This window comes from Ascaphus truei, chromosome 21 (genome assembly GCF_040206685.1).
Source record: "Ascaphus truei isolate aAscTru1 chromosome 21, aAscTru1.hap1, whole genome shotgun sequence".
NCBI lineage: Eukaryota > Metazoa > Chordata > Amphibia > Anura > Ascaphidae > Ascaphus > Ascaphus truei.
The window spans coordinates 1,143,805-1,168,328 of NC_134503.1; the positions used below are offsets into that span (position 1 = coordinate 1,143,805).

Consider the following 24,524-nt stretch of genomic DNA (forward strand, 5'->3'; position numbering starts at 1 on the left):
GTCCCTGGCAGGACTGGTACAGGGACTCACAGTGCCCGTGTCCCTGGCAGGACGGGTACAGAGACTCACAGTGCCCGTGTCCCTGGCAGGACTGGTACAGAGACTCACAGTGCCCGTGTCCCTGGCAGGACTGGCACAGAGACTCACAGTGCCCGTGTCCCTGGCAGGACTGGTACAGAGACTCACAGTGCCCGTGTCCCTGGCAGGACCGGTACAGAGAGTCACAGTGCCCGTGTCCCTGGCAGGACTGGTACAGAGACTCACGGTGCCCGTGTCCCTGGCAGGACCGGTACAGAGAGTCACAGTGCCCGTGTCCCTGGCAGGACTGGTACAGAGAGTCATAGTGCCCGTGTCCCTGGCAGGACTGGTACAGAGAGTCACAGTGCCCGTGTCCCTGGCAGGACTGGTACAGAGAGTCATAGTGCCCGTGTCCCTGGCAGGACCGGTACAGAGAGTCACAGTGCCGTGTCCCTGGCAGGACCGGTACAGAGAGTCACAGTGCCCGTGTCCCTGGCAGGACCGGTACAGAGACTCACAGTGCCCGTGTCCCTGGCAGGACGGGTACAGAGACTCACAGTGCCCGTGTCCCTGGCAGGACCGGTACAGAGACTCACAGTGCCCGTGTCCCTGGCAGGACCGGTACAGAGACTCACAGTGCCCGTGTCCCTGGCAGGACCGGTACAGAGACTCACAGTGCCCGTGTCCCTGGCAGGACTGGCACAGAGAGTCACAGTACCCGTGTCCCTGGCAGGACTGGTACAGAGAGTCACAGTGCCCGTGTCCCTGGCAGGACTGGCACAGAGAGTCACAGTGCCCGTGTCCCTGGCAGGACCGGTACAGAGAGTCACAGTACCCGTGTCCCTGGCAGGACTGGTACAGAGACTCACAGTGCCCGTGTCCCTGGCAGGACTGGTACAGAGAGTCACAGTGCCCGTGTCCCTGGCAGGACCGGTACAGAGAGTCACAGTACCCGTGTCCCTGGCAGGACTGGTACAGAGACTCACAGTGCCCGTGTCCCTGGCAGGACTGGTACAGAGAGTCACAGTGCCCGTGTCCCTGGCAGGACCGGTACAGAGACTCACAGTGCCCGTGTCCCTGGCAGGACCGGTACAGAGACTCACAGTGCCCGTGTCCCTGGCAGGACGGGTACAGAGAGTCACAGTACCCGTGTCCCTGGCAGGACTGGTACAGAGACTCACAGTGCCCGTGTCCCTGGCAGGACCGTTACAGAGACTCACAGTGCCCGTGTCCCTGGCAGGACCGGTACAGAGACTCACAGTGCCCGTGTCCCTGGCAGGACCGGTACAGGGACTCACAGTGCCCGTGTCCCTGGCAGGACTGGTACAGAGACTCACAGTGCCCGTGTCCCTGGCAGGACCGGTACAGAGAGTCACAGTGCCCGTGTCCCTGGCAGGACCGGTACAGAGAGTCACAGTGCCCGTGTCCCTGGCAGGACGGGTACAGAGAGTCACAGTGCCCGTGTCCCTGGCAGGACTGGTACAGAGAGTCTCACAGTGCCCGTGTCCCTGGCAGGACGGGCACAGAGAGTCACAGTGCCCGTGTCCCTGGCAGGACGGGTACAGAGTCTCACAGTGCCCGTGTCCCTGGCAGGACTGGTACAAAGACTCACAGTGCCCGTGTCCCTGGCAGGACTGGTACAGAGTCTCACAGTGCCCGTGTCCCTGGCAGGACTGGTACAGAGACTCACAGTGCCCGTGTCCCTGGCAGGACCGGTACAGAGAGTCACAGTGCCCGTGTCCCTGGCAGGACTGGTACAGAGTCTCACAGTGCCCGTGTCCCTGGCAGGACTGGCACAGAGAGTCACAGTGCCCGTGTCCCTGGCAGGACTGGTACAGAGTCACAGTGCCCGTGTCCCTGGCAGGACGGGTACAGAGACTCACAGTGCCCGTGTCCCTGGCAGGACCGTTACAGAGAGTCACAGTGCCCGTGTCCCTGGCAGGACTGGTACAGAGTCTCACAGTGCCCGTGTCCCTGGCAGGACTGGCACAGAGAGTCACAGTGCCCGTGTCCCTGGCAGGACTGGTACAGAGTCACAGTGCCCGTGTCCCTGGCAGGACGGGTACAGAGACTCACAGTGCCCGTGTCCCTGGCAGGACCGGTACAGAGACTCACAGTGCCCGTGTCCCTGGCAGGACTGGTACAGAGACTCACAGTGCCCGTGTCCCTGGCAGGACTGGTACAGAGAGTCACAGTGCCCGTGTCCCTGGCAGGACGGGTACAGAGAGTCACAGTGCCCGTGTCCCTGGCAGGACCGGTACAGAGACTCACAGTGCCCGTGTCCCTGGCAGGACCGGTACAGAGACTCATAGTGCCCGTGTCCCTGGCAGGACTGGTACAGAGAGTCACAGTGCCCATGTCCCTGGCAGGACTGGTACAGAGAGTCACAGTGCCCGTGTCCCTGGCAGGACGGGTACAGAAACTCACAGTGCCCGTGTCCCTGGCAGGACTGGCACAGAGAGTCACAGTGCCCGTGTCCCTGGCAGGACTGGTACAGAGACTCACAGTGCCCGTGTCCCTGGCAGGACTGGTACAGAGACTCACAGTGCCCGTGTCCCTGGCTGGACTGGTACAGAGTCACAGTGCCCGTGTCCCTGGCAGGACCGGTACAGAGACTCACAGTGCCCGTGTCCCTGGCAGGACTGGTACAGAGACTCACAGTGCCCGTGTCCCTGGCAGGACTGGCACAGAGAGTCACAGTGCCCGTGTCCCTGGCAGGACCGGTGAAGAGACTCACAGTGCCCGTGTCCCTGGCAGGACTGGTACAGAGAGTCACAGTGCCCGTGTCCCTGGCAGGACCGGTGAAGAGACTCACAGTGCCCGTGTCCCTGGCAGGACTGGTACAGAGACTCACAGTGCCCGTGTCTCTGGCAGGACCGGTACAGAGTCTCACAGTGCCCGTGTCCCTGGCAGGACTGGTACAGAGACTCACAGTGCCCGTGTCCCTGGCAGGACGGGTACAGAGACTCACAGTGCCCGTGTCCCTGGCAGGACTGGTACAGAGACTCACAGTGCCCGTGTCCCTGGCAGGACCGGTACAGAGTCTCACAGTGCCCGTGTCCCTGGCAGGACCGGTACAGAGAGTCACAGTGCCCGTGTCCCTGGCAGGACCGGTACAGAGAGTCACAGTGCCCGTGTCCCTGGCAGGACCGGTACAGAGAGTCACAGTGCCCGTGTCCCTGGCAGGACTGGTACAGAGACTCACAGTGCCCGTGTCCCTGGCAGGACCGGTACAGAGAGTCACAGTGCCCGTGTCCCTGGCAGGACGGGTACAGAGACTCACAGTGCCCGTGTCCCTGGCAGGACTGGTACAGAGACTCACAGTGCCCGTGTCCCTGGCAGGACGGGTACAGAGAGTCACAGTGCCCGTGTCCCTGGCAGGACCGGTACAGAGAGTCACAGTGCCCGTGTCCCTGGCAGGACGGGTACAGAGAGTCACAGTGCCCGTGTCCCTGGCAGGACGGGTACAGAGAGTCACAGTGCCCGTGTCCCTGGCAGGACTGGTACAGAGAGTCACAGTGCCCGTGTCCCTGGCAGGACTGGCACAGAGACTCACAGTGCCCGTGTCCCTGGCAGGACTGGCACAGAGACTCACAGTGCCCGTGTCCCTGGCAGGACGGGTACAGAGACTCACAGTGCCCGTGTCCCTGGCAGGACGGGTACAGAGAGTCACAGTGCCCGTGTCCCTGGCAGGACCGGTACAGAGAGTCACAGTGCCCGTGTCCCTGGCAGGACCGGTACAGAGAGTCACAGTGCCCGTGTCCCTGGCAGGACCGGTACAGAGAGTCACAGTGCCCGTGTCCCTGGCAGGACCGGTACAGAGAGTCACAGTGCCCGTGTCCCTGGCAGGACCGGTACAGAGAGTCACAGTGCCCGTGTCCCTGGCAGGACTGGCACAGAGACTCACAGTGCCCGTGTCCCTGGCAGGACTGGCACAGAGACTCACAGTGCCCGTGTCCCTGGCAGGACTGGCACAGAGAGTCACAGTGCCCGTGTCCCTGGCAGGACTGGCACAGAGAGTCACGCTGCCCCTGCAGGGCTCGGATTCCCAAGTAACGTTTCTAATACACAAAGCGGACTTGTTCTGTGACCCCGACGCACCTGCACAGAGGGAAAGTCTTTGCTGCTGCCGCCCCCAGAGCTGGAGGTCCGGGACGCCGGGCAGATGCTGCTGCACACGAGGCCTTTGGGAGGAGGCCCAGGAGGGGGGAGAGGGAGCTCTGGGAAAGCGGAGAAAGGACACAAAATATTAGATGTACCGAGCATCGCGACACGCCGGGGGAGAGAGCGAGGCCGGCGCGGGGGCGAGAGCGAGGCCGGCACGGGGGAGAGCGAGGCCGGCGCGGGGGAGAGCGAGGCCGGCGCGGGGGAGAGCGAGGCCGGCGCGGGGGAGAGAGCGAGGCCGGCACGGGGGAGAGAGCGAGGCCGGCACGGGGGAGAGAGCGAGGCCGGCACGGGGGCGAGAGCGAGGCCGGCACGCGGGGGAGAGCGAGGCCGCCGCGGCGGGGGAGAGCGAGGCCGGCACTGGGGCGAGAGCGAGGCCGGCGCGGGGGCGAGAGCGAGGCCGGCACGGGGGAGAGCGAGGCCGGCACGGGGGCGAGAGCGAGGCCGGCGCGGGGGCGAGAGCGAGGCCGGCACGGGGGAGAGCGAGGCCGGCGCGGGGGCGAGAGCGAGGCCGGCACGGGGGAGAGCGAGGCCGGCGCGGGGGCGAGAGCGAGGCCGGCACGGGGGAGAGAGCGAGGCCGGCACGGGGGAGAGAGCGAGGCCGGCACGGGGGAGAGAGCGAGGCCGGCACGGGGGAGAGAGCGAGGCCGGCACGGGGGAGAGAGCGAGGCCGGCACGGGGGAGAGAGCGAGGCCGGCACGGGGGAGAGAGCGAGGCCGGCACGGGGGAGAGAGCGAGGCCGGCACGGGGGAGAGAGCGAGGCCGGCACGAGGGAGAGAGCGAGGCCGGCACGGGGGAGAGAGCGAGGCCGGCACGGGGGGGGAGAGCGAGGCCGGCACGGGGGAGAGAGCGAGGCCGGCACGGGGGAGAGAGCGAGGCCGGCACAGGGGGGAGAGCGAGGCCGGCACGGGGGAGAGAGCGAGGCCGGCACGGGGGGGAGAGCGAGGCCGGCACGGGGGAGAGAGCGAGGCCGGCACGGGGGAGAGAGCGAGGCCGGCACGGGGGAGAGAGCGAGGCCGGCACGGGGGAGAGAGCGAGGCCGGCACGGGGGAGAGAGCGAGGCCGGCACGGGGGAGAGAGCGAGGCCGGCGCGGGGGAGAGAGCGAGGCCGGCACGGGGGAGAGAGCGAGGCCGGCGCGGGGGAGAGAGCGAGGCCGGCACAGGGGAGAGAGCGAGGCCGGCACGGGGGAAAGAGCGAGGCCGGCACAGGGGAGAGAGAGCGAGGCCGGCACAGGGGAGAGAGCGAGGCCGGCACAGGGGAGAGAGCGAGGCCGGCACAGGGGAGAGAGCGAGGCCGGCACAGGGGAGAGAGCGAGGCCGGCACAGGGGAGAGAGCGAGGCCGGCACAGGGGAGAGAGCGAGGCCGGCACAGGGGAGAGAGCGAGGCCGGCACAGGGGAGAGAGCGAGGCCGGCACAGGGGAGAGAGAGCGAGGCCGGCACAGGGGAGAGAGAGCGAGGCCGGCACAGGGGAGAGAGCGAGGCCGGCACAGGGGAGAGAGCGAGGCCGGCACAGGGGAGAGAGCGAGGCCGGCACAGGGGAGAGAGCGAGGCCGGCACAGGGGGGAGAGCGAGGCCGGCACAGGGGGGAGAGCGAGGCCGGCACAGGGGAGAGAGCGAGGCCGGCACGGGGGAGAGAGAGCAAGGCCGGCACAGGGGGGAGAGCGAGGCCGGCACAGGGGGAGAGAGAGCAAGGCCGGCACAGGGGGGAGAGCGAGGCCGGCACAGGGGGGAGAGCGAGGCCGGCACAGGGGGGAGAGCGAGGCCGGCACAGGGGAGAGAGCGAGGCCGGCACAGGGGGGAGAGCGAGGCCGGCACAGGGGAGAGAGCGAGGCCGGCACAGGGGAGAGAGCGAGGCCGGCACAGGGGGGAGAGCGAGGCCGGCACAGGGGGGAGAGCGAGGCCGGCACAGGGGGGAGAGCGAGGCCGGCACAGGGGGGAGAGCGAGGCCGGCACAGGGGGGAGAGCGAGGCCGGCACAGGGGGGAGAGCGAGGCCGGCACAGGGGGGAGAGCGAGGCCGGCACAGGGGGGAGAGCGAGGCCGGCACAGGGGGGAGAGCGAGGCCGGCACAGGGGGGAGAGCGAGGCCGGCACAGGGGAGAGAGCGAGGCCGGCACAGGGGAGAGAGCGAGGCCGGCACAGGGGAGAGAGCGAGGCCGGCACAGGGGAGAGAGCGAGGCCGGCACAGGGGAGAGAGCGAGGCCGGCACGGGGGAGAGAGCGAGGCCGGCACGGGGGAGAGAGCGAGGCCGGCACGGGGGAGAGAGCGAGGCCGGCGCGGGGGGAGAGCGAGGCCGGCACAGGGGAGAGAGCGAGGCCGGCACAGGGGAGAGAGCGAGGCCGGCACAGGGGAGAGAGCGAGGCCGGCGCGGGGGAGAGAGCGAGGCCGGCGCGGGGGAGAGAGCGAGGCCGGCGCGGGGGAGAGAGCGAGGCCGGCGCGGGGGAGAGAGCGAGGCCGGCGCGGGGGAGAGAGCGAGGCCGGCGCGGGGGAGAGAGCGAGGCCGGCACGGGGGGAGAGCGAGGCCGGCACAGGGGAGAGAGCGAGGCCGGCACAGGGGAGAGAGCGAGGCCGGCACGGCGGAGAGAGCGAGGCCGGCGCGGGGGAGAGAGCGAGGCCGGCGCGGGGGAGAGAGCGAGGCCGGCGCGGGGGAGAGAGCGAGGCCGGCACGGGGGAGAGAGCGAGGCCGGCGCGGGGGAGAGAGCGAGGCCGGCGCGGGGGAGAGCGAGGACGCAGCTGGCAGCGAGTGTCACGCAGACTCTGTACCGCAGGGCTGTGCAGTCTCCGTCTGCGGGTGACCACGAGTTACCGCTCGCTCCTCCTGCTGCTGACGGGGCGCGGTGTCAGGGATGGGGTGCTGGTATAGAGGGGGAGGGGTAGAGTGTCTCCTGGCAGGGGGAATCTGAGGAGCGGACAAACCGCGCTGAAGCTCTGACATCCCTGTAACCAAAAACAGGGAAATATATGAAAGCGAGAACACGACGGATCAGGCGGACAGTAATAATGCGGGGGTCATTATAATGCCAGTACAAGTAGATGCATAAATATACACTGATATAGTATAAGCATACACCGATATAGTATAAGCATACACTGATATAGTATAAGCATACACTGATATAGTATAAGTATACACTGATATAGTATAAGTATACACTGATATAGTATAAGCATACACTGATATAGTATAAGTATACACTGATATAGTATAAGCATACACTGATATAGTATAAGCATACACTGCTATAGTATAAGCATACACTGATATAGTATAAGTATACACTGATATAGTATAAGTATACACTGATATAGTATAAGTATACACTGATATAGTATAAGCATACACTGCTATAGTATAAGCATACACTGATATAGTATAAGTATACACTGATATAGTATAAGCATACACTGATATAGTATAAGCATACACTGATATAGTATAAGCATACACTGATATAGTATAAGCATACACTGATATAGTATAAGTATACACTGATATAGTATAAGCATACACCGATATAGTATAAGCATACACTGATATAGTATAAGTATACACTGATATAGTATAAGCATACACTGATATAGTATAAGTATACACTGATATAGTATAAGCATACACTGATATAGTATAAGCATACACCGATATAGTATAAGCATACACTGATATAGTATAAGTATACACTGATATAGTATAAGCATACACTGATATAGTATAAGTATACACTGATATAGTATAAGCATACACTGATATAGTATAAGCATACACCGATATAGTATAAGCATACACCGATATAGTATAAGCATACACCGATATAGTATAAGCATACACCGATATAGTATAAGCATACACCGATATAGTATAAGCATACACTGATATAGTATAAGCATACACTGATATAGTATAAGCATACACTGATATAGTATAAGCATACACTGATATAGTATAAGTATACACTGATATAGTATAAGCATACACTGATATAGTATAAGTATACACTGATATAGTATAAGTATACACTGATATAGTATAAGCATACACAGTGCGATATATAGTGTTGGAGAAACAAGAAGCGACATGAACCTTTGAGTGTTGGTATGTTTGGGGTAATCAAGGTGTCATGGAGCTAGAACGGTGACATCCCACTTCAGAGAGCAGCACCTTACTGCACTCAGATCCCACTTTTAGGTGCTGATCCCTGGGTGCCTGTAACCCACCACATTGCCTGGCACTTTGATACATTTTCTTACATGGTGCCAGCGTCAGCCCATAGGACAAACAACAAGTATGGGGGAAGGGAGACCGTGAACGCTGGGTTTAAAGAAGTGTAAGCTCTCAGGATCACACACAGATTTTATTTATAGCTAAAATAATCTGCCTGAAGGGGACCCGTGTGATCCGGAGCGCTGACACTCTCTAACCACAACTTGGTTATTAAAAAAGTATTACTTCTGTGACACGTTTTCCTACTGTGACAATTCCCACAGCAAACCCCAGTGCCCCCAAGTGGGTTATTAATAGTACTTCTGGGGAAACCCATTCCATGCAGGGACTACCGTGACAAGCAGGGAAACCCCCAACGCCACAACTTGTGGCGAGCTGGAGGCAGAAAGCCAGAGCGTTACATCATCCAGAGAGAGGCAAAAAATGGCACCAAGGCGCTCCTATACAGAGTGTTATATGTGATACAGCTCCTATACAGAGTGTTATATGAGATACAGCTCCTATACAGAGTGTTATATGGGATACAGCTCCTATACAGAGTGTTATATGGGATACAGCTCCTATACAGTGTGTTATATGGGATACAGCTCCTATACAGAGTGTTATATGGGATACAGCTCCTATACAGAGTGTTATATGTGATACAGCTCCTATACAGAGTGTTATATGTGATACAGCTCCTATACAGAGTGTTATATGTGATACAGCTCCTATACAGAGTGTTATATGTGATAATACTAAATCACTAAGAGGTGTAGGATTGTGCACTTAGAGAATAAAGTGAACGTGCAAAAAATGAGGTAACAAGGTCGCAGCTCAACCCTATGAAGAAAGGTCCTGGTTTTCTTCTGTACAGGGGTGTTCGAAGCTTTGGGGAGCGCAGATATCACCATATATGAAAAACAAATGTATACTACATAGTGTAATCCGCTTCAGAAATTATTTAGGATTCAGCAAAATGGGAACTCACAATTTTTCAGATAAAAAACAGCATTTCTCACATTACATGTGGCTCAGGATGTTCAGACTTTTAGCTTCTCTGCTGTGTTGGTGATGGTGTCACAGTGTGATGTATCCTCAATGAAACGGGAACACCACAATAGTGCAACACTGTATATACGTCGAAGTGTGTGTTGGATAAAGAATGGTATCACACTTGGGCTGTGTCCATAGACACTGCAGCCGTGCGGAGGCGCGTCTATGGGCAGGCCAGTGACATCACGGAGCTGGTTTGCCCTCATTGGACGAACCACTCACGTGACCGCCCTATCGCGCGAGAAATCAGTTTTGACCGATTTCACGCCCATCGCACGCCCCCCGCTTCAGTGCGCACGCTGTATAGACGCGATCACTGCCTTTATACAGTCTGATCGCTCAGCGTGCGGACGTGTCCGCGCGGTCTGCCCCTCTATGGACGCAGCCTTACATGAATACAAGGCAGCATAGGCACATAAAACTGAAGTTGAGTTGCTGGTCGATATCTCCACTGCTCCTGTTCAAGATCTCTCAATCTGCCGGGCTCCCGGTGAGCGTCGCGTCACTTCCGGCGCCTTTGGTATCAGAGAGGAACGGGCAGGAATGGAGAATATCGGCAACACCTACTACGCAGACTCTACCGTTTGTCTGGCAACTTCTTCAGGAGTCATCATTGCTGTGTATCAAGAGCGTCTATATATAGTCCCAACTGGGCTCTGATTGGCTTAAAAACGGCTGGGGGACGGACTATCACAGAATGTAAACATGAAAACTAAATACCTAGCAGCTTAACACAATACAATAATAAAGGTGGATAGGACAAAACACACACACACACACACACACACACACACACACACACACACACACACACGCCCCATTATCAGAGAAAAATCCACATCAAAGAACAAGAAGAAAAAGATTCGGAGGAAGTAGAGGTAAAAGAGCCAAAGTGTCAAAAACCTCCTGGCACTAAACATATTTAAGTAAAAAGACTTTAGACAAAAATCACAGCTAGATGTAATCAATAAAGGTTTGACTTTTGCCCGACAGCCGGTCCTAGCAGTTTTAATCTATTTATTGATGCTAGTAAGTTTAAGAAAATTAATTACTGAAAAAGAATTTTTAATGAAAAACTCAGAGAATGCAATTTTAAAAAACAGTAGTGTTACTAATCCACCCGTGATTGAGAAAAACAGTCACACAGACTTAAAAACTATATCAAAATGTTATCCATGTTAAAGGTCATAATTTGGAAGTTTTTCCAAATGCTTAATAAAGAATTTGAAGAAATAGCCACAGATAAAAAGAAGTTAAAAAATAACCTAGCTAAGAAGGAAAGAGACGCACTAAAAAAAATTAATGGAAGATGAGGAATTGATCAAATCAAACAAGCCGACAAGGGAGGAGGAGTTTTATTTCAAACATTTTTTATTGATTTTTTTTTCAAGACGGGGAGGAATTTTAATGGATAGGGAACATTATATCAAAGAATCAGAGAGAATTCTGGGAGACAGTAAGAAATATATTAAGTTAAAAAAAGAGCCCAGTCCAATATTCCATAAAGAATTATAAACTCTCCTCCTGAGTGGTAAAAACAGTGGAATCCTTATAGAAGAAGAATTTAAATATTTATGGATAGAAAAACCCAAAGTACCAATTTTGAACTTCCTAACCGAAGATTCATAAAAATGTGCAAAACCCACGGGGTAGGCCAATTATTTCAGGCATAGACTATGACCTCCAACTTATCGGATTATATTGCTACGTTCTTGCAAAAATATGTTATTAATACCAAATCCCATTTAAGATACTTACACAAGTTTTATCCATTCTTGAAAATATCAATTGGAATGAAGGATACATATTAGTTACTTGTGATGTGTCTTCTTTGTATACATCGATAGATCACTCACAAGGAATGGAGGCTATAAAAACAAAAAAGAGTTTTATCAAAAGATGCCAACATGGCTAAAGAACAAGTAGAGTTCATCCTAGAGGGGATCAAATTTATATTATCAAAAAACTTTTTCTGGTTCAATAACAAATTTTCTACAAGTATGTGGAACAGCCATGGGTACCAGGTTCGCACCAAGCTATGCAAATCTACTCATGGCCATTTGGGAAGAGGATCATATTTGGTCCCCCCATGAGTTTGGTGCGAACCTGGTCCTCTGGAAGAGATACATCGATGATGTGTTTTTAATCTGGAATGGCGACGAGGCAATTTTAGATGATTTTTTAAAATATATTAATTAACTAATCATTTTAAATTTAAAATTCACTTCTAAATATAGTAGGACCGAAGTGGAGTTTTTAGATCTAGTAATTTATATTGAAGAGAATCAAATGATGACAAAAACCTATTTCAAGACTGTAGACAGCAATAATTATATATCAAATAATAGTGGCCGTCATCCTAGATGGATTTCCAATATACCCTATGGCCAATTAAGGAGGATTAAGAGAAACTGTACAAAACCAGAAGTTTATGAAGAACAAATCTCACATTTTAATTAATAAATTTAAAGAAAAGAACTATCAAGAAAAAAACCTATAACAGGAGCCAAAAGAAGAAGAACTGAAAAACTTGATAGAAAGCTCCTGATTAAACCCCGTATAACCAATGACAAAAATCACAGTAAAACAGACGTTACAACTACTTTTATAACTAAATATAACAGAGAAGCAAATAGAATTGAACAAGCCATTTCAAAACACTGGCACATATTACAGAACGATATACGATTTTGGCAAGCGAATTCCCACAAAGAACAAATGTTATTTTTTTCAAAAGCAGGACATTTTAAAGAAAAATTGGCTCCAAGTGTTTTAAAAGCATAACCCTAACCCTAACCCTAAAAGGATAAACAATAAAATTAATGGCTTAATCTTCCTACGGGAAATGTTACCTGTGGCGGCTGTAAAACATGTGATTTCTGTTCGAAATGGGCAAAAAATTAATTTAAGTCTAATATTACAATTTTTAAACTGCAATACAGAGTATGTTATTTACCTGCTAGAGTGTCCTTGCGGACTTCAATATACAGGCAAGACAACTAGGGCATTCAAAGTCAGAGTTTTAGAACACACAGGAAATATTAGGAGAAAAATAAACACACTCAGTGTCCCAAAACGTTTTAATTCCCATCACCAATCCAATCCTAAAGATCTGACCTACAAGGGAATAGAACATGTCGTTCCCCATTGGAGGGGAGGGAACCGTTCCCTGGAATTATCCAAGAGAAACCTTTTGGATTCACCGCCTCAAAAACTATGAATCCAGGAGAACTCAATGTCGATATCAATGTCGATAGAGAGATTATATATATATATATATATATATATATATATACACATATACACACACACACACACACACACACACACACACACACACACACACACACACAGAAAGATTTTACCAGATAGAGATCCACGAAAAACAAGACAGCACACAGTCAGGGAAATCCAAAGCTGATGTATTCAGGATAAATACATAGGCACTGCATCCAACGTTTCGGTCATCAGAATGTGACCTTCCTCAGGGACGTGCAGTGTGTGAATGCTAGTGCATACCCTTATATACCCACATCTATCAAACCTAAGTGATAGTTAATCATGCTCACCTGTGTAAAAACGAAACACCCACCAAAAACCTTGCATAACTAGCTGTTGTGGACCGCAGTCCTATGCTGGAACGCACCACCATCTTGTTTAGGAAGTAAAAAACAGTCCTGGTGTACTACGGGTGCCCACAAGGCTCATTCAATCCAACCAGGGTCTACTGCGCATGTGCGACACAAGCGCTATGAAATACAATAGAATAGCCTCTATATTAATGGATATAAGGTGCAAAGCTATTCAAAAAAAAACAAAACATGTTGCAATATCTAAGCAAACATCCAAGGGGTTTGCACAGCAGTCCTAACACACCAATTCGACTATAACTGCTTGTATGCGCCTTAAAGGGCCAGTGCACTCACAAATGAGATACACTGCTGCCCAATATGTACTGCGCATGTGCACAGCGCTGTGTGAAACCCTGTGGATGAAGTCCAAGACTGGCTCACTGTGTATTACACCTTTTGCTGTTATATATATATATATATATATATATATATATAAAATATATATTTTTTACATGTGTTTATATTGTGTGTTAGTGTTACATCTGAACAATTGTCTAGAAGTTATAATGGTACTGATATTTCTCTGTCTCTCTCCCATATCTATGGGACGAGCTAATAAATAGAGCTCCAGTATTAGTATATAAAAAATAAAAATTAATTTGTCTGTTCTATCCACCTGCAATCCCTATATCTCCATTTTAATATTGTATAATGTTCTTATTTTCACATTCTATTGTTATGATCTGTATGAAAAAGTTAGTTTTATTATTGTATTGTGTTATTTATAAAATGTTTTAGCAGGAATTAATACATTGAGAGTTACATCTCGTTTTCATGCATGTCCTGGGCACAGAGTTAAGACAAATTATACATGGTTGTTAAGCTGCTAGGTTCGTTCTCATGTTTACATTCTGAGATAGTCTGTCACCCAGCCGTTTTTAAGCCAATCAAAATGCTTAAAATCATCCAAGAACCAATCAGAGCCCAGTTGGGACTATATATAGACGCTCTTGATACACAGCAATGATGGCTCCTGAAGAAGTTGCCAGACGAAACGGTAGAGTCTGCGTAGTAGGCGTTGCCGATATTCTCCATTCCTGCCCGTTCCCTCTCCACGATACCAAAGGCGCCGGAAGTGACGCGACGCTCACCGGGAGCCCGGCAGATTGAGAGATTTTGAACTTGCGCAGTGGAGATATCGGCCAGCCACTCACCTTCAGTTTTATGTGCCTATGCTGCCTTGTATTCATGCAAGTGTGATACCATTCTTTGTCCAATACACACTTCGACGTATGTACAGTGTTGCACTATTGTGGTGTTCCCGTTTCATTGAGGATACATCACACTGTGACACTATCACCAACACACCAGAGAAGCTAAAAGTCTGAACATCCTGAGCCACATTTAATGTGAGAAATGCTGTTTTTTTTTTTATCTGAAAAATTGTGAGTTCCCATTTTGCTGACTAAATAATTGAAATAATTTCTGAAGCGGATTACACTCTGTAGTATACATTTGTTTTTCATACATGTGATACCTGCGCTCCCCAAAGCTTCCAACACAACGTTTCATCATCCCACTGCCCACCCCGGCACATTCACACAGCGACACGTTATTTTGTACCACGGCTTTTTTTTTCTTGATTAAAAAGATTGTAAACTTAGTTTCACTAAGTAAACAGGATTCTGTCACAAAGCCCCCGTCCCTTTCTGCCGATACAGCACATACTGCATCATTCTTCCTGAAACGCAGGAAACTGTCCCCCCCAATCTATGTACATTTTTGTTTGGGGGGGGGGGGGGAGGGAACAGTAGCGCCGCAGATAACGGAATGCAGGGCGCGAGATTGTTCACGTACAAGGCCGCCATTAAATCGGGACTCACATGACTGGAAGACATTGAGCGCACGAAGCAGCCTCAGACCGCTCAGGATGGACAGCAGCTCGCCGACCTGAGCGTTTCTGTTCATCCAGTTCCACATGACGCTCTCGGTGCGTGAGCGCGGACTCTGCTGCTGTTCCAGGTTACGCAGCATCGTCTGGTCATGAATAATCAGAGATGCTGCGAGGGAGAGAAAAAAAAATAAGTACGAGAGCAGCGCAACTGGAAAAACGCAAGCCATCAAGCACACCGTAATCCTACTGAGCACATACTGTATCAGGGGTTTTCAACAGGGATTCCTAGGACTCTTCGGTCCCCCGGGCATCGCTAAAAGGTTCCCTGCAATTTTCAAGACATTTGAAAAAGGTACCAAAATACGGAAGAATGTAACAAATCACTTTGAGCTTATATTAAAAAAAAAAAAAAGGGGGGGGGGGTGTCGATTTTTTTTTTTAACTGCATTTCTGGATATTTCATCTGACATTGGGTTTTAAATCTTTGTTAACGGAGTGCCTTGCAGATGTACTTTTCTATAATATACACACACACACACACACACACACACCTTTAAAGCACTGCCTTGAATAATAGAATATAAATAGAACATGAGAAAGTATTGCCCGCATGTATTTAGAGGATAAATATTGCACAAACATTTCTAGAGAGGCGCAAAGATTTCTGTTTGAGATGTTTCGGATTCTTTGTTTACACGCACAGCGCGCGTACTTTTCTTGCACGGTGTAATAACGGGCCCTTTAATAAGTAATGGGGTTATTTTGGCGAGACGCGGCCTGGGCTAGTAGCAGCGCCTCTGCAGAGTGCCCCATGCACCCTCGGACAGATCAGCACATGAGCAGACACTGGGATCGCAGGCGCCAGCTCAGGTTTCCCTCGTGCGTGGAAACTTTTCCTGGCCGATGCTAAATGAAGCTTTTGTTCCCGGTGAAGCATGGATCTGAGACAAAAGTATGCACCTCTCTTTGTACAAGCGCCAGCCATGAACACAGCAGTAAAATAAAAGCAGGCATAACGGGAAGAAGTGCTACAGACAAACCGTAGGGAAAGGAGTCTGACCCAAACAGCTTACAACCTTACCATAGCCCTCTGTACCCAACAGGACTCCGGCCTGTCTTTTTAAACCTCTTCGCATCTTGGAAAAATCACACGTACACACTATCAGGCAGCAGAGGGGTTAATGGTACACATGCATGCACAGTATCAGGCAGCAGAGGGGTTAATGGTACACATGCACGCACAGTATCAGGCAGCAGAGGGGTTAATGGTACACATGCACGCACAGTATCAGGCAGCAGAGGGGTTAATGGTACACATGCACGCACAGTATCAGGCAGCAGAGGGGTTAATGGTACACATGCACGCACAGTATCAGGCAGGAGAGGGGTTAATGGTACACATGCACGCACAGTATCAGGCAGCAGAGGGGTTAATGGTACACATGCACGCACAGTTTCAGGCAGCAGAGGGTTAATGATACACATGCAGAATAGCACAAATTGTCTCCCCCCCCCCCTGAAGTAGATCAGCGGGCACTGCTGGCAAAAAGGTGAGGAGGCTGGACTGCGCTAAAAAAAGCCTTTATTTAACCATGGGCAAACAGATAAAAAGAGGGACAGACCCACCTAAGCGCTCTAACGCGTTTCACCCATAGGAACATTTATTGGAGGAAGAAGAAACAAACATTTTAGGCACGTCTCCCAGCAGGCCCCTTCCCTATACCCCGCGCCACCAGAGCGGCAGAAATAGGGAAGGAGTGAGAGGAGTTTCCTTCCTGCAGAGTTTTGGCAGCGGTCAGTGGCTGCAGTCGGCTCAGTTTGACCTCTGCTGTTATAGCTCCAGAGAGGATTGTAATATTTTCCGGCAGTTTTTCCATGATAAACTTCTTGAAACAAAACCAGTCTTTTCTTAAAATATCCAATGGGGTTTATATTAACCAATTCCATGTCTTTTAAAACAAAATAATGTATGAATCAGACAAAACAGGGAGCCATTAAGAGTCAGGGTATGTGAAACCCTGGTTTTATCATCTAAATTAAAGGAGATTAGAATCAGGTGAAATATAATCTAATATATGATCTTCAGGTGTGAGTTTGGGAGGCCCCACACTATATAACGATCAGAAACTTTGTGAGATTCTTCTTCTTCACTACTGTATATAGGTGTGTGTAATCACATCATGCCACGATCAAAAGAAATCTCGGAGGACGTCAGAAAAGCCGTTATTAATGCTCACCAGTCCTAGAAAGGGTTACAAAAGCCATTTCTAAGAGTTTGGGGCACCCCAATCCACGGTCAGACAAACGGAGAAAGTTCAAGGCCACAGTCACTCTACCCAGGAGACGTCGTCCTACCAAAATCTCTCCGAGAACAAACCGGCAAATCACCCAGGAAGTCACAAAGAACCCCGGAGTAACACCCAAGGATCAGCAGGCCCCTCTCGCCTCGGCTAATGTGAGTGTTCATGGCTCAGCTATCGGAAAAAGACTGAACAAGAACGGCGTTCATGGAAGGACAGCCAGGAGGAAACCACTGCTCCCTAAAAAGAACATCGCTGCCGCCTGAAGTTCGCCGAAGAGCACATAGAGGATCCACAAGACGTCAGGAACAATGAGGAGGAGGAGCGGCTCAGTGAGTAAAGACACTGACCGACACTGATTGGCTGAACTGCTCACGTAACTCGGCCGTCGCGTGACAATCAAATGATTGTCTGCTCGGCGCTCGTGCTTCGTCACACGATCTATGGTCTGCCTCAGAGGAGGGCGAAATTCCTGTAACCCGTTGTGAGAGACTGACCAGCAGTGACTGGTAATGTAAATAAACCTAATTTAGCGTCTCCTCATAAGTTAGAATGTCCTTCCCCTTTATTAAGTTGGTGGCTCTTCTCTGCACTTTCTCTAGTTCCATAATGTCTTTTCTAGGGATTGGTGCCCAAAATTGTACTCCATACTCAAGGTGTGGCCTTATTAATGCTTTGTAAAGGGGCGTAATTATGTTTACTTCCCTCCCATCCATTGCCTGTTTAATGCCAGATAAGATCTTGCGCCTGTAAGTGACTCAGCTGGCCCTGCTCCCCTGTTGTGCCACCTCCTTCCTGGACTATAAAACAGGTTGTTCTGTGTTTGTTTCGCACGTCAGAGGACAGAGGAACAGCCCCGTCTGACTGTGTTTAATAACGTGATTCGGCAGGAAAGTAAAAAACAGCAGAGATGATCTGTATGCGGGGATTTCATCATCAGAGATTCTAGCTGCCCACTTCCTGGGCACGTCACATATTAACAGAGCGGCAACCCCAAACATTTATTTACTGATATATATAGACACACACACACACACACACACACACACACAATTCAGCTGTAACGCAAGAACATGTCTCTCCCCCAGCCGTATCCGGACTTATTCCTAACACTTTTATAATCAGAAGTGCGTCCCTCCCAAGTTCTCCCACAAATCCCTCTCCTGGCTTCCGATCAAATCCCGCATCTCACACTCCGTTCTTCTCCTCACTTTTAAAGCTTTACACTCTTCTGTCCCGCCTTACATCTCACCCTAATATCTCACTATACCCCCTTCTCCTCCTTACATCTCACCCTAATTTCTGGCTATGCACCATCCCGACTCTTGCGTTCTGCTCAAGGATGTCTTCTTTCTACCCCCTTTGTATCTAAAGCCCTCTCCCGCCTTAAACCTTTTTCACTGACTGCCCCACACCTCTGGAATGCCCTTTCCCTCAGTACCCGACTAGCACCCTCTCTATCCACCTTTAAGACCCACCTTAAGACACACTTGCTTAAAGAAGCATATGAATAGCATTGTGGATAATCTGAACACATGATGCATAAAGCTTGGCCCCCTGCAGACGCACTTACCAGAACTCCCTCCTACTGTCTCTGTACGTTCTCCCTACCTACCAATTAGACTGTAAGCTCCTCGGGGCAGGGACTCCTTCCTTAATGTTACTTTTATGTCTAAAGCACTTATTCCTATGATCTGTTATTTATATTATCTGTTATTTGATTACCACGTGTATTACTACTGTGAAGCATTATGTACATTAATGGCGCTATATAAATAAAGACATACAATACAATACAAGAATAACCCAGCTATAATTCTAATTCACATTATTTGTATTATATCGTAGGTTAAAAATACCCGGCAGGAGTGCCACGTACCGGCGGCAGGAGTGCCACGTACCGGCGGCAGGAGCGCCACGTACCGGCGGCAGGAGTGCCACGTACCGGCGGCAGGAGCGCCACGTACCGGCGGCAGGAGTGCCACGTACCGGCGGCAGGAGCGCCACGTACCGGCGGCAGGAGCGCCACGTACCGGCGGCAGGAGCGCCACGTACCGGCGGCAGGAGTGCCACGTACCGGCGGCAGGAGTGCCACGTACCGGCGGCAGGAGTGCAAGCCCTTTCTATAGGCCTCTCTGGCACAGTATAGTATGGTGATTCCACATCCGACAACTCCCACGACCTGTCCATTATAAAGCAAGGTCCTCGTTAGGCAGACTGACCAATCAAAAGGCTTCCTCCTGCACAGCTGTGCACTGTTACCATGGATACAATGATATCTCCCTCATTCCCTGTTACATTTTAATTATAAACACCTGGGCACTGACCCTTAAACAGCGGATGGAGCAGTTTCTCTCTGCCCCATAACCCCCCCCCCCCTCGAGCACGGGGAAAGTGCCGATGTAACACAGCGACTCCCCCCAAGAGTTCAACGCCTGGAATGTGTGTGTGTGTGTGTGTGTGTGTGTGTAAGTAAAACCATGAGGTTACCACGGTAACGTTACACTGCAAATCTCATATGTCCTGACCTGCGCTGGAAAGGGCGCGTGGAGATCTCACAGCACGGCCACCACCAGTCACATAATCGTGGGCTGTCGCTTTAACCCTTTGCGTTCACCATGACGTAAGCCACCGCGTCAGGAAGGTCTCTCACTCCAGCGCCCAATCACATCGCGCAGGAGCGGCCAACCCCAGTCCTCAAGGGCCACCTGCAGGTCCGGTTTAAGGCTATCCCTGCTTCAGCACAGGTGGCCCAATCAGTGGTTGGGGTGTGGACCATCCCTGGCATAGTGGCTACATCACGGGATATTGGTTAGTATCCAAGGGGAGATGGCATTCTGTGAGGGGGGGGGGGAATCCTCCCGTCGTCACTGCGGTACTGTGACGCCATGGCGCCCGGCACTCAAACGGTTAAAAAAAAAAAAAAAAACAACACCAACACACTCCCCCGGCCTTCCCTGTCACACCAGTTTGTAGAGCTACACAGGACCCAATTAGTTGGAATGATGGGCGTTTCATACGAGGGTTTCCAGTAACTATCAGGCGGGACGTCCAATTACTGCAGGAGTCTGCAGGGAGCCCTGGGGATTAAATAGCATTAGGAGGAGGACGTAGGGGCTCGCCCCCACGGGAGGGGCAGGAGGGGCGGGCGGAGGGGCAGGAGAGGCGGGCGGAGGGGCAGGAGGGGCGGGCGGAGGGGCGGGCGGTCACCCCGGCACCAACACTCAGGTGATTAATTCACAAAGCCGCAGCCACTCACTTTTTATTAACACCCCCCCCCCTTTATTAACCAGGGGGTACCTGAGAAATAAAATGCGATTCAGCACCTGGAACCTATTAAACCCCCACCCCCACCAAAAGGATTTGATTAACCCTTTGAGTACCGGAGGGGCCAGAGTGTTGCTCCCCCGGCACTCATGGTCACTCACCGAAGTAGTCATGCAATTGGTCCGGATGGCTGGAGGGGAGAGTCACCTCCCCCTTCCCCCCATCATTGCCCCCCCCCCTTCCATCCATCATTGCCCCCCCCTTCCATCCATTATTGCCCCCCCCTCTTCCATCCATTATTGCCCCCCCCCCCCCTTCCATCCATTATTGCAGGTCAGATGCCACCAGCCCCCAGACAATGCGCCTCATTTTATTTTTTTAACGTAGCTACGTCACTCAAAGGGTTAATAACAGTTGAAAGGGGGCATTGCGTTTAAAAACAAAAACAAAAAATGCTCAGCTAAAATATCATTAGCAGCAGAAGGTATTCCCGTTTCCTTATTGCGCGGTGTGTAGCGCCATGCTCACACGTATGAACGCATTACAAACCGCCTGCGTCTCCTCGCTTGTCTTTAACACCATGAAAAAACGTGACAGACAGTGGACGCATTTATTGGGCACAAAGTGGCGCGTTTGTAGTTTAACAACATTTAGACGCATCCGGCACAGACAACATCCAAACTCCGCCTCTAACACCATGCTTATTACGCTTGAAAAAGACGCTATGACACGTTTTATACATTGACGCACTAACTTCCTGTTCTTACGTGCGTGGGTTTTATGACAAAATCACTTTGAGTCCCGCGTGGCACGTACACCTCAGGTCCCCCTCACTCGAGTGATCCTTATTTTGCCCGGACAGTGGTCATGTTGACCCCATTAGCTGAACAGTTGAGGTTTAAGATAATAAGTGGCAGATAAGGACTCATTTCTAGAAACACACACAGCTTTTTAAACAACTAGCCTTGTGTAATCACACACAGACGCACGGCTTTTTTCTATGCCACTTCAAAAGGCAGCGGTTAGAGAAAGGATATCTCTTCAAAGTCTCGGTCTCTCCTTTATCTAAACGAACGAAAATACAAAACGCAATCTTTAATGATCAAGAGAAGATGGGGTCCAGATATGCCTACCACAGTGCGAGAAATTCTGCACCTATATCCACGCGCAGACCTACAGCGATACAGGGACGTCACCTGCAGTCAGGCCACACAGGGACAGAGGGACACACTGCCCCTTCATCACCTGCCGGGCACACATCTATCCTCTGGACATCGGGACACACTGCCCCTTCATCACCTGCCGGGCACACATCGGGACACGCTGCCCCTTCATCACCTGCCGGGCACACATCTATCCTCTGGACATCGGGACACACTGCCCCTTCATCACCTGCCGGGCACACATCTATCCTCTGGACATCGGGACACACTGCCCCTTCCTCACCTGCCGGGCACACTGCCCCTTCATCACCTGCCGGGCACACTGCCCCTTCATCACCTGCCGGGCACACATCTATCCTCTGGACATCGGGACACACTGCCCCTTCATCACCTGCCGGGCACACATCGGGACACGCTGCCCCTTCCTCACCTGCCGGGCACACCTATCCTTTCCAGGATTTTGAGACACAATCCACAAATACAACCTTTTGTAAACATCTAAACAATCTCATTGTCTTCCTTAAATAAATCCAATCTGGCTGCTTTTGTTTCTTTGACAATCAATTAAACTTGGAAAAAACGTTATATCTGCGGCGCTTAGCCAACGGCAGTAATATAAAAAAAAATATATATATATATATAAAATGTATGTAAAATATATAAACATATATTAATAAATGTGTTATACAACCAGATGAGGGATGTTATCCGCTGGATTTCTTCACATGAAGACGATGGATCATGTAATAGAAACAAAAACAAACATAGTGTGATACAGTAACTACACAAACACACAACACTACTCACAGATAAGAGACAAACAATTGCTGAGACAACTGACTGATATATAAAAAATATAACATTTAATACGATAAGTAAAAATACTAAAATGAAGGGTCACATGTGCACTGCAACCGCAGTAGAACTGGCCGCTTAGCAGACACTAGATAAGAAGGCGGTGGATAAATCTGAGAGTATCCCCTCTCTTATGGGCCAGAACCGCGTCCTGACGTCTTGAGTAATAAACAGGAACTTTGGAGGGGAGCCCTCCCTGCCTTCCACGCCACAGACCTCCGCAACATGGACCCACCGGGCCGCGTGTCACAGGAGAGGCGTCGTCACGTGTGCCGCATCGGCGCAGGATCCACGCCGACAGCAGCAGCCCAGCGGTGTTGTCAAGGCCCGGATCAGTGCAGCAGCCGCCGCAAACTGGAACCGCAACAAGGATACGTCCGTGGAGATGGTAAAACCAGTGTGGTGCATGCCGTGATATCAGCTGTGCAAACGTAGACCACCCTACGCGTTTCGGAAGACTGCGCTTCCTTCCTCAGGGGTATGTGGGAATGAGTACAAGGCCAATCAAACGCCGTCTGTATGAACACATTTATAATATCACTAAAGGTTTGATTACACATAATGTATCGAATCACTTTCTCCAGGTACACAACAGGGGAAGGAAGCGCAGTCTTCCGAAACGCGTGGGGTGGTCTACATTTGCACAGCTGATATCACGGCATCCACCACACTGGTTTTACCATCTCCACGGACGTATCCTTGTTGCGGTTCCAGTTTGCGGCGGCTGCTGCACTGATCCGGGCCTTGACAACACCGCTGGGCTGCTGCTGTCGGCGTGGATCCTGCGCCGATGCGGCACATGTGACGACGCCTCTCCTGTAACACGCGGCCCGGTGGGTCCATGTTGCGGAGGTCTGTGGCGTGGAAGGCAGGGAGGGCTCCCCTCCAAAGTTCCTGTTTATTACTCAAGACGTCAGGACGCGGTTTTGGCCGTAAGAGAGGGGATACTCTCAGATTTATCCACCGCCTTCTTATCTAGTGTCTGCTAAGCGGCCAGTTCTACTGTGGCTGCAGTGCACACGTGACCCTTCATTTTAGTGTTTTTACTTATATAAAAAATATAACATTTAATACGATATCAGTCAGTTGTCTCAGCAATTGTTTGTCTCTTATCTGTGAGTAGTGTTGTGTGTTTGTGTAGTTACTGTATCACACTGTGTTTGTTTTTGTTTCTATTACATGATCCATCGTCTTCATGTGAAGAAATCCAGCGGATAACATCCCTCATCTGGTTGTATAACACATTTATTAATATATGTTTATATATTTTACATACATTATATATATATATATTTTTAATATATTACTGTCGTTGGCTTTGCGCCGCAGATATAACGTTTTTTCCTGCTTCTAGATCTGACCTAGGGGGTCAGAGTTATATCACAGGCTGCTGGCCAGCTTTTTGATTAGCGCTGCCTTTTTTCTGTTGTCCAATCAATTAAAGTTGCATTTCTTGGGGGCCTCTAAAAGGATTATCAGGCGTGGTCTTTGCCCTGTGCCCACTGTATCAGAAAGCCATTAGAAGGGGTGCAGAAAGAGGGGGGCTGTATCTATGCATGTATTGTTACGCAGGTGCGGATAGTTAACCTCTAGCTCAGGCCAACTCCAGCCCTCAAGGGCCACCAACACGCCAGGCATTAGGGATATCCCTGCTTCAGCACAGGCAGCTCAGCCACCTGTGCTGAAGCAGAGATATCCCTAATTTCCTGGCCTGTTAGTGGCCCTTGAGGACTGGGAGTTGCCCCCCCAGTTCTAATTATTTCCATAACAACTTTACTAGCAAACCCCTTCCCCCCCCCCTCACCCGTCACCAAGGCCCGCATTGGGTGACTGATAAAAGCCAAGCAGAGCAATTAAGAGGGCGGAGCTGTGACTGCAGGGACAGAGAAGCTGGGGGCAGAGGGGACGTATTGTACACCCCACTAACATGTACATTCAGCAATATTAATATGGCAAGTGTTATATAGTTACAAATATCCCCCCCCCCAAAAAAGTGCTATGTTGCTGTATTGGTCCAAGAAAGAGAAAAATCCATTGTA

At 51.2% G+C, this 24,524-nt stretch overlaps 1 protein-coding gene across 4 annotated transcripts in view; it reads right to left on the reverse strand.

Annotated features, from left to right (window-relative positions):
• The window catches only part of IRAK1 (interleukin 1 receptor associated kinase 1), a 61,464-nt gene that overhangs the window by 34,651 nt on the left and 2,289 nt on the right, over positions 1 to 24,524 (reverse strand). Inside the window, exons 2-5 of one of the 4 annotated variants that reach the window (XM_075578334.1) lie at positions 15,159 to 15,225; positions 14,890 to 15,066; positions 6,944 to 7,117; positions 4,120 to 4,238 (exon numbers count right to left, since the gene is read on the reverse strand). In XM_075578334.1, the coding sequence (XP_075434449.1) occupies positions 4,120 to 4,238; positions 6,944 to 7,117; positions 14,890 to 15,040 (444 nt within the window). In that variant the 5' untranslated portion in view covers positions 15,041 to 15,066; positions 15,159 to 15,225. Of the gene's footprint in view, positions 1 to 4,119; positions 4,239 to 6,943; positions 7,118 to 11,192; positions 11,303 to 14,889; positions 15,067 to 15,158; positions 15,226 to 19,728; positions 20,013 to 24,524 lie in introns of those variants that run through there. The other 3 variants (XM_075578335.1, XM_075578333.1, XM_075578336.1) reach the window with 3 other exon arrangements.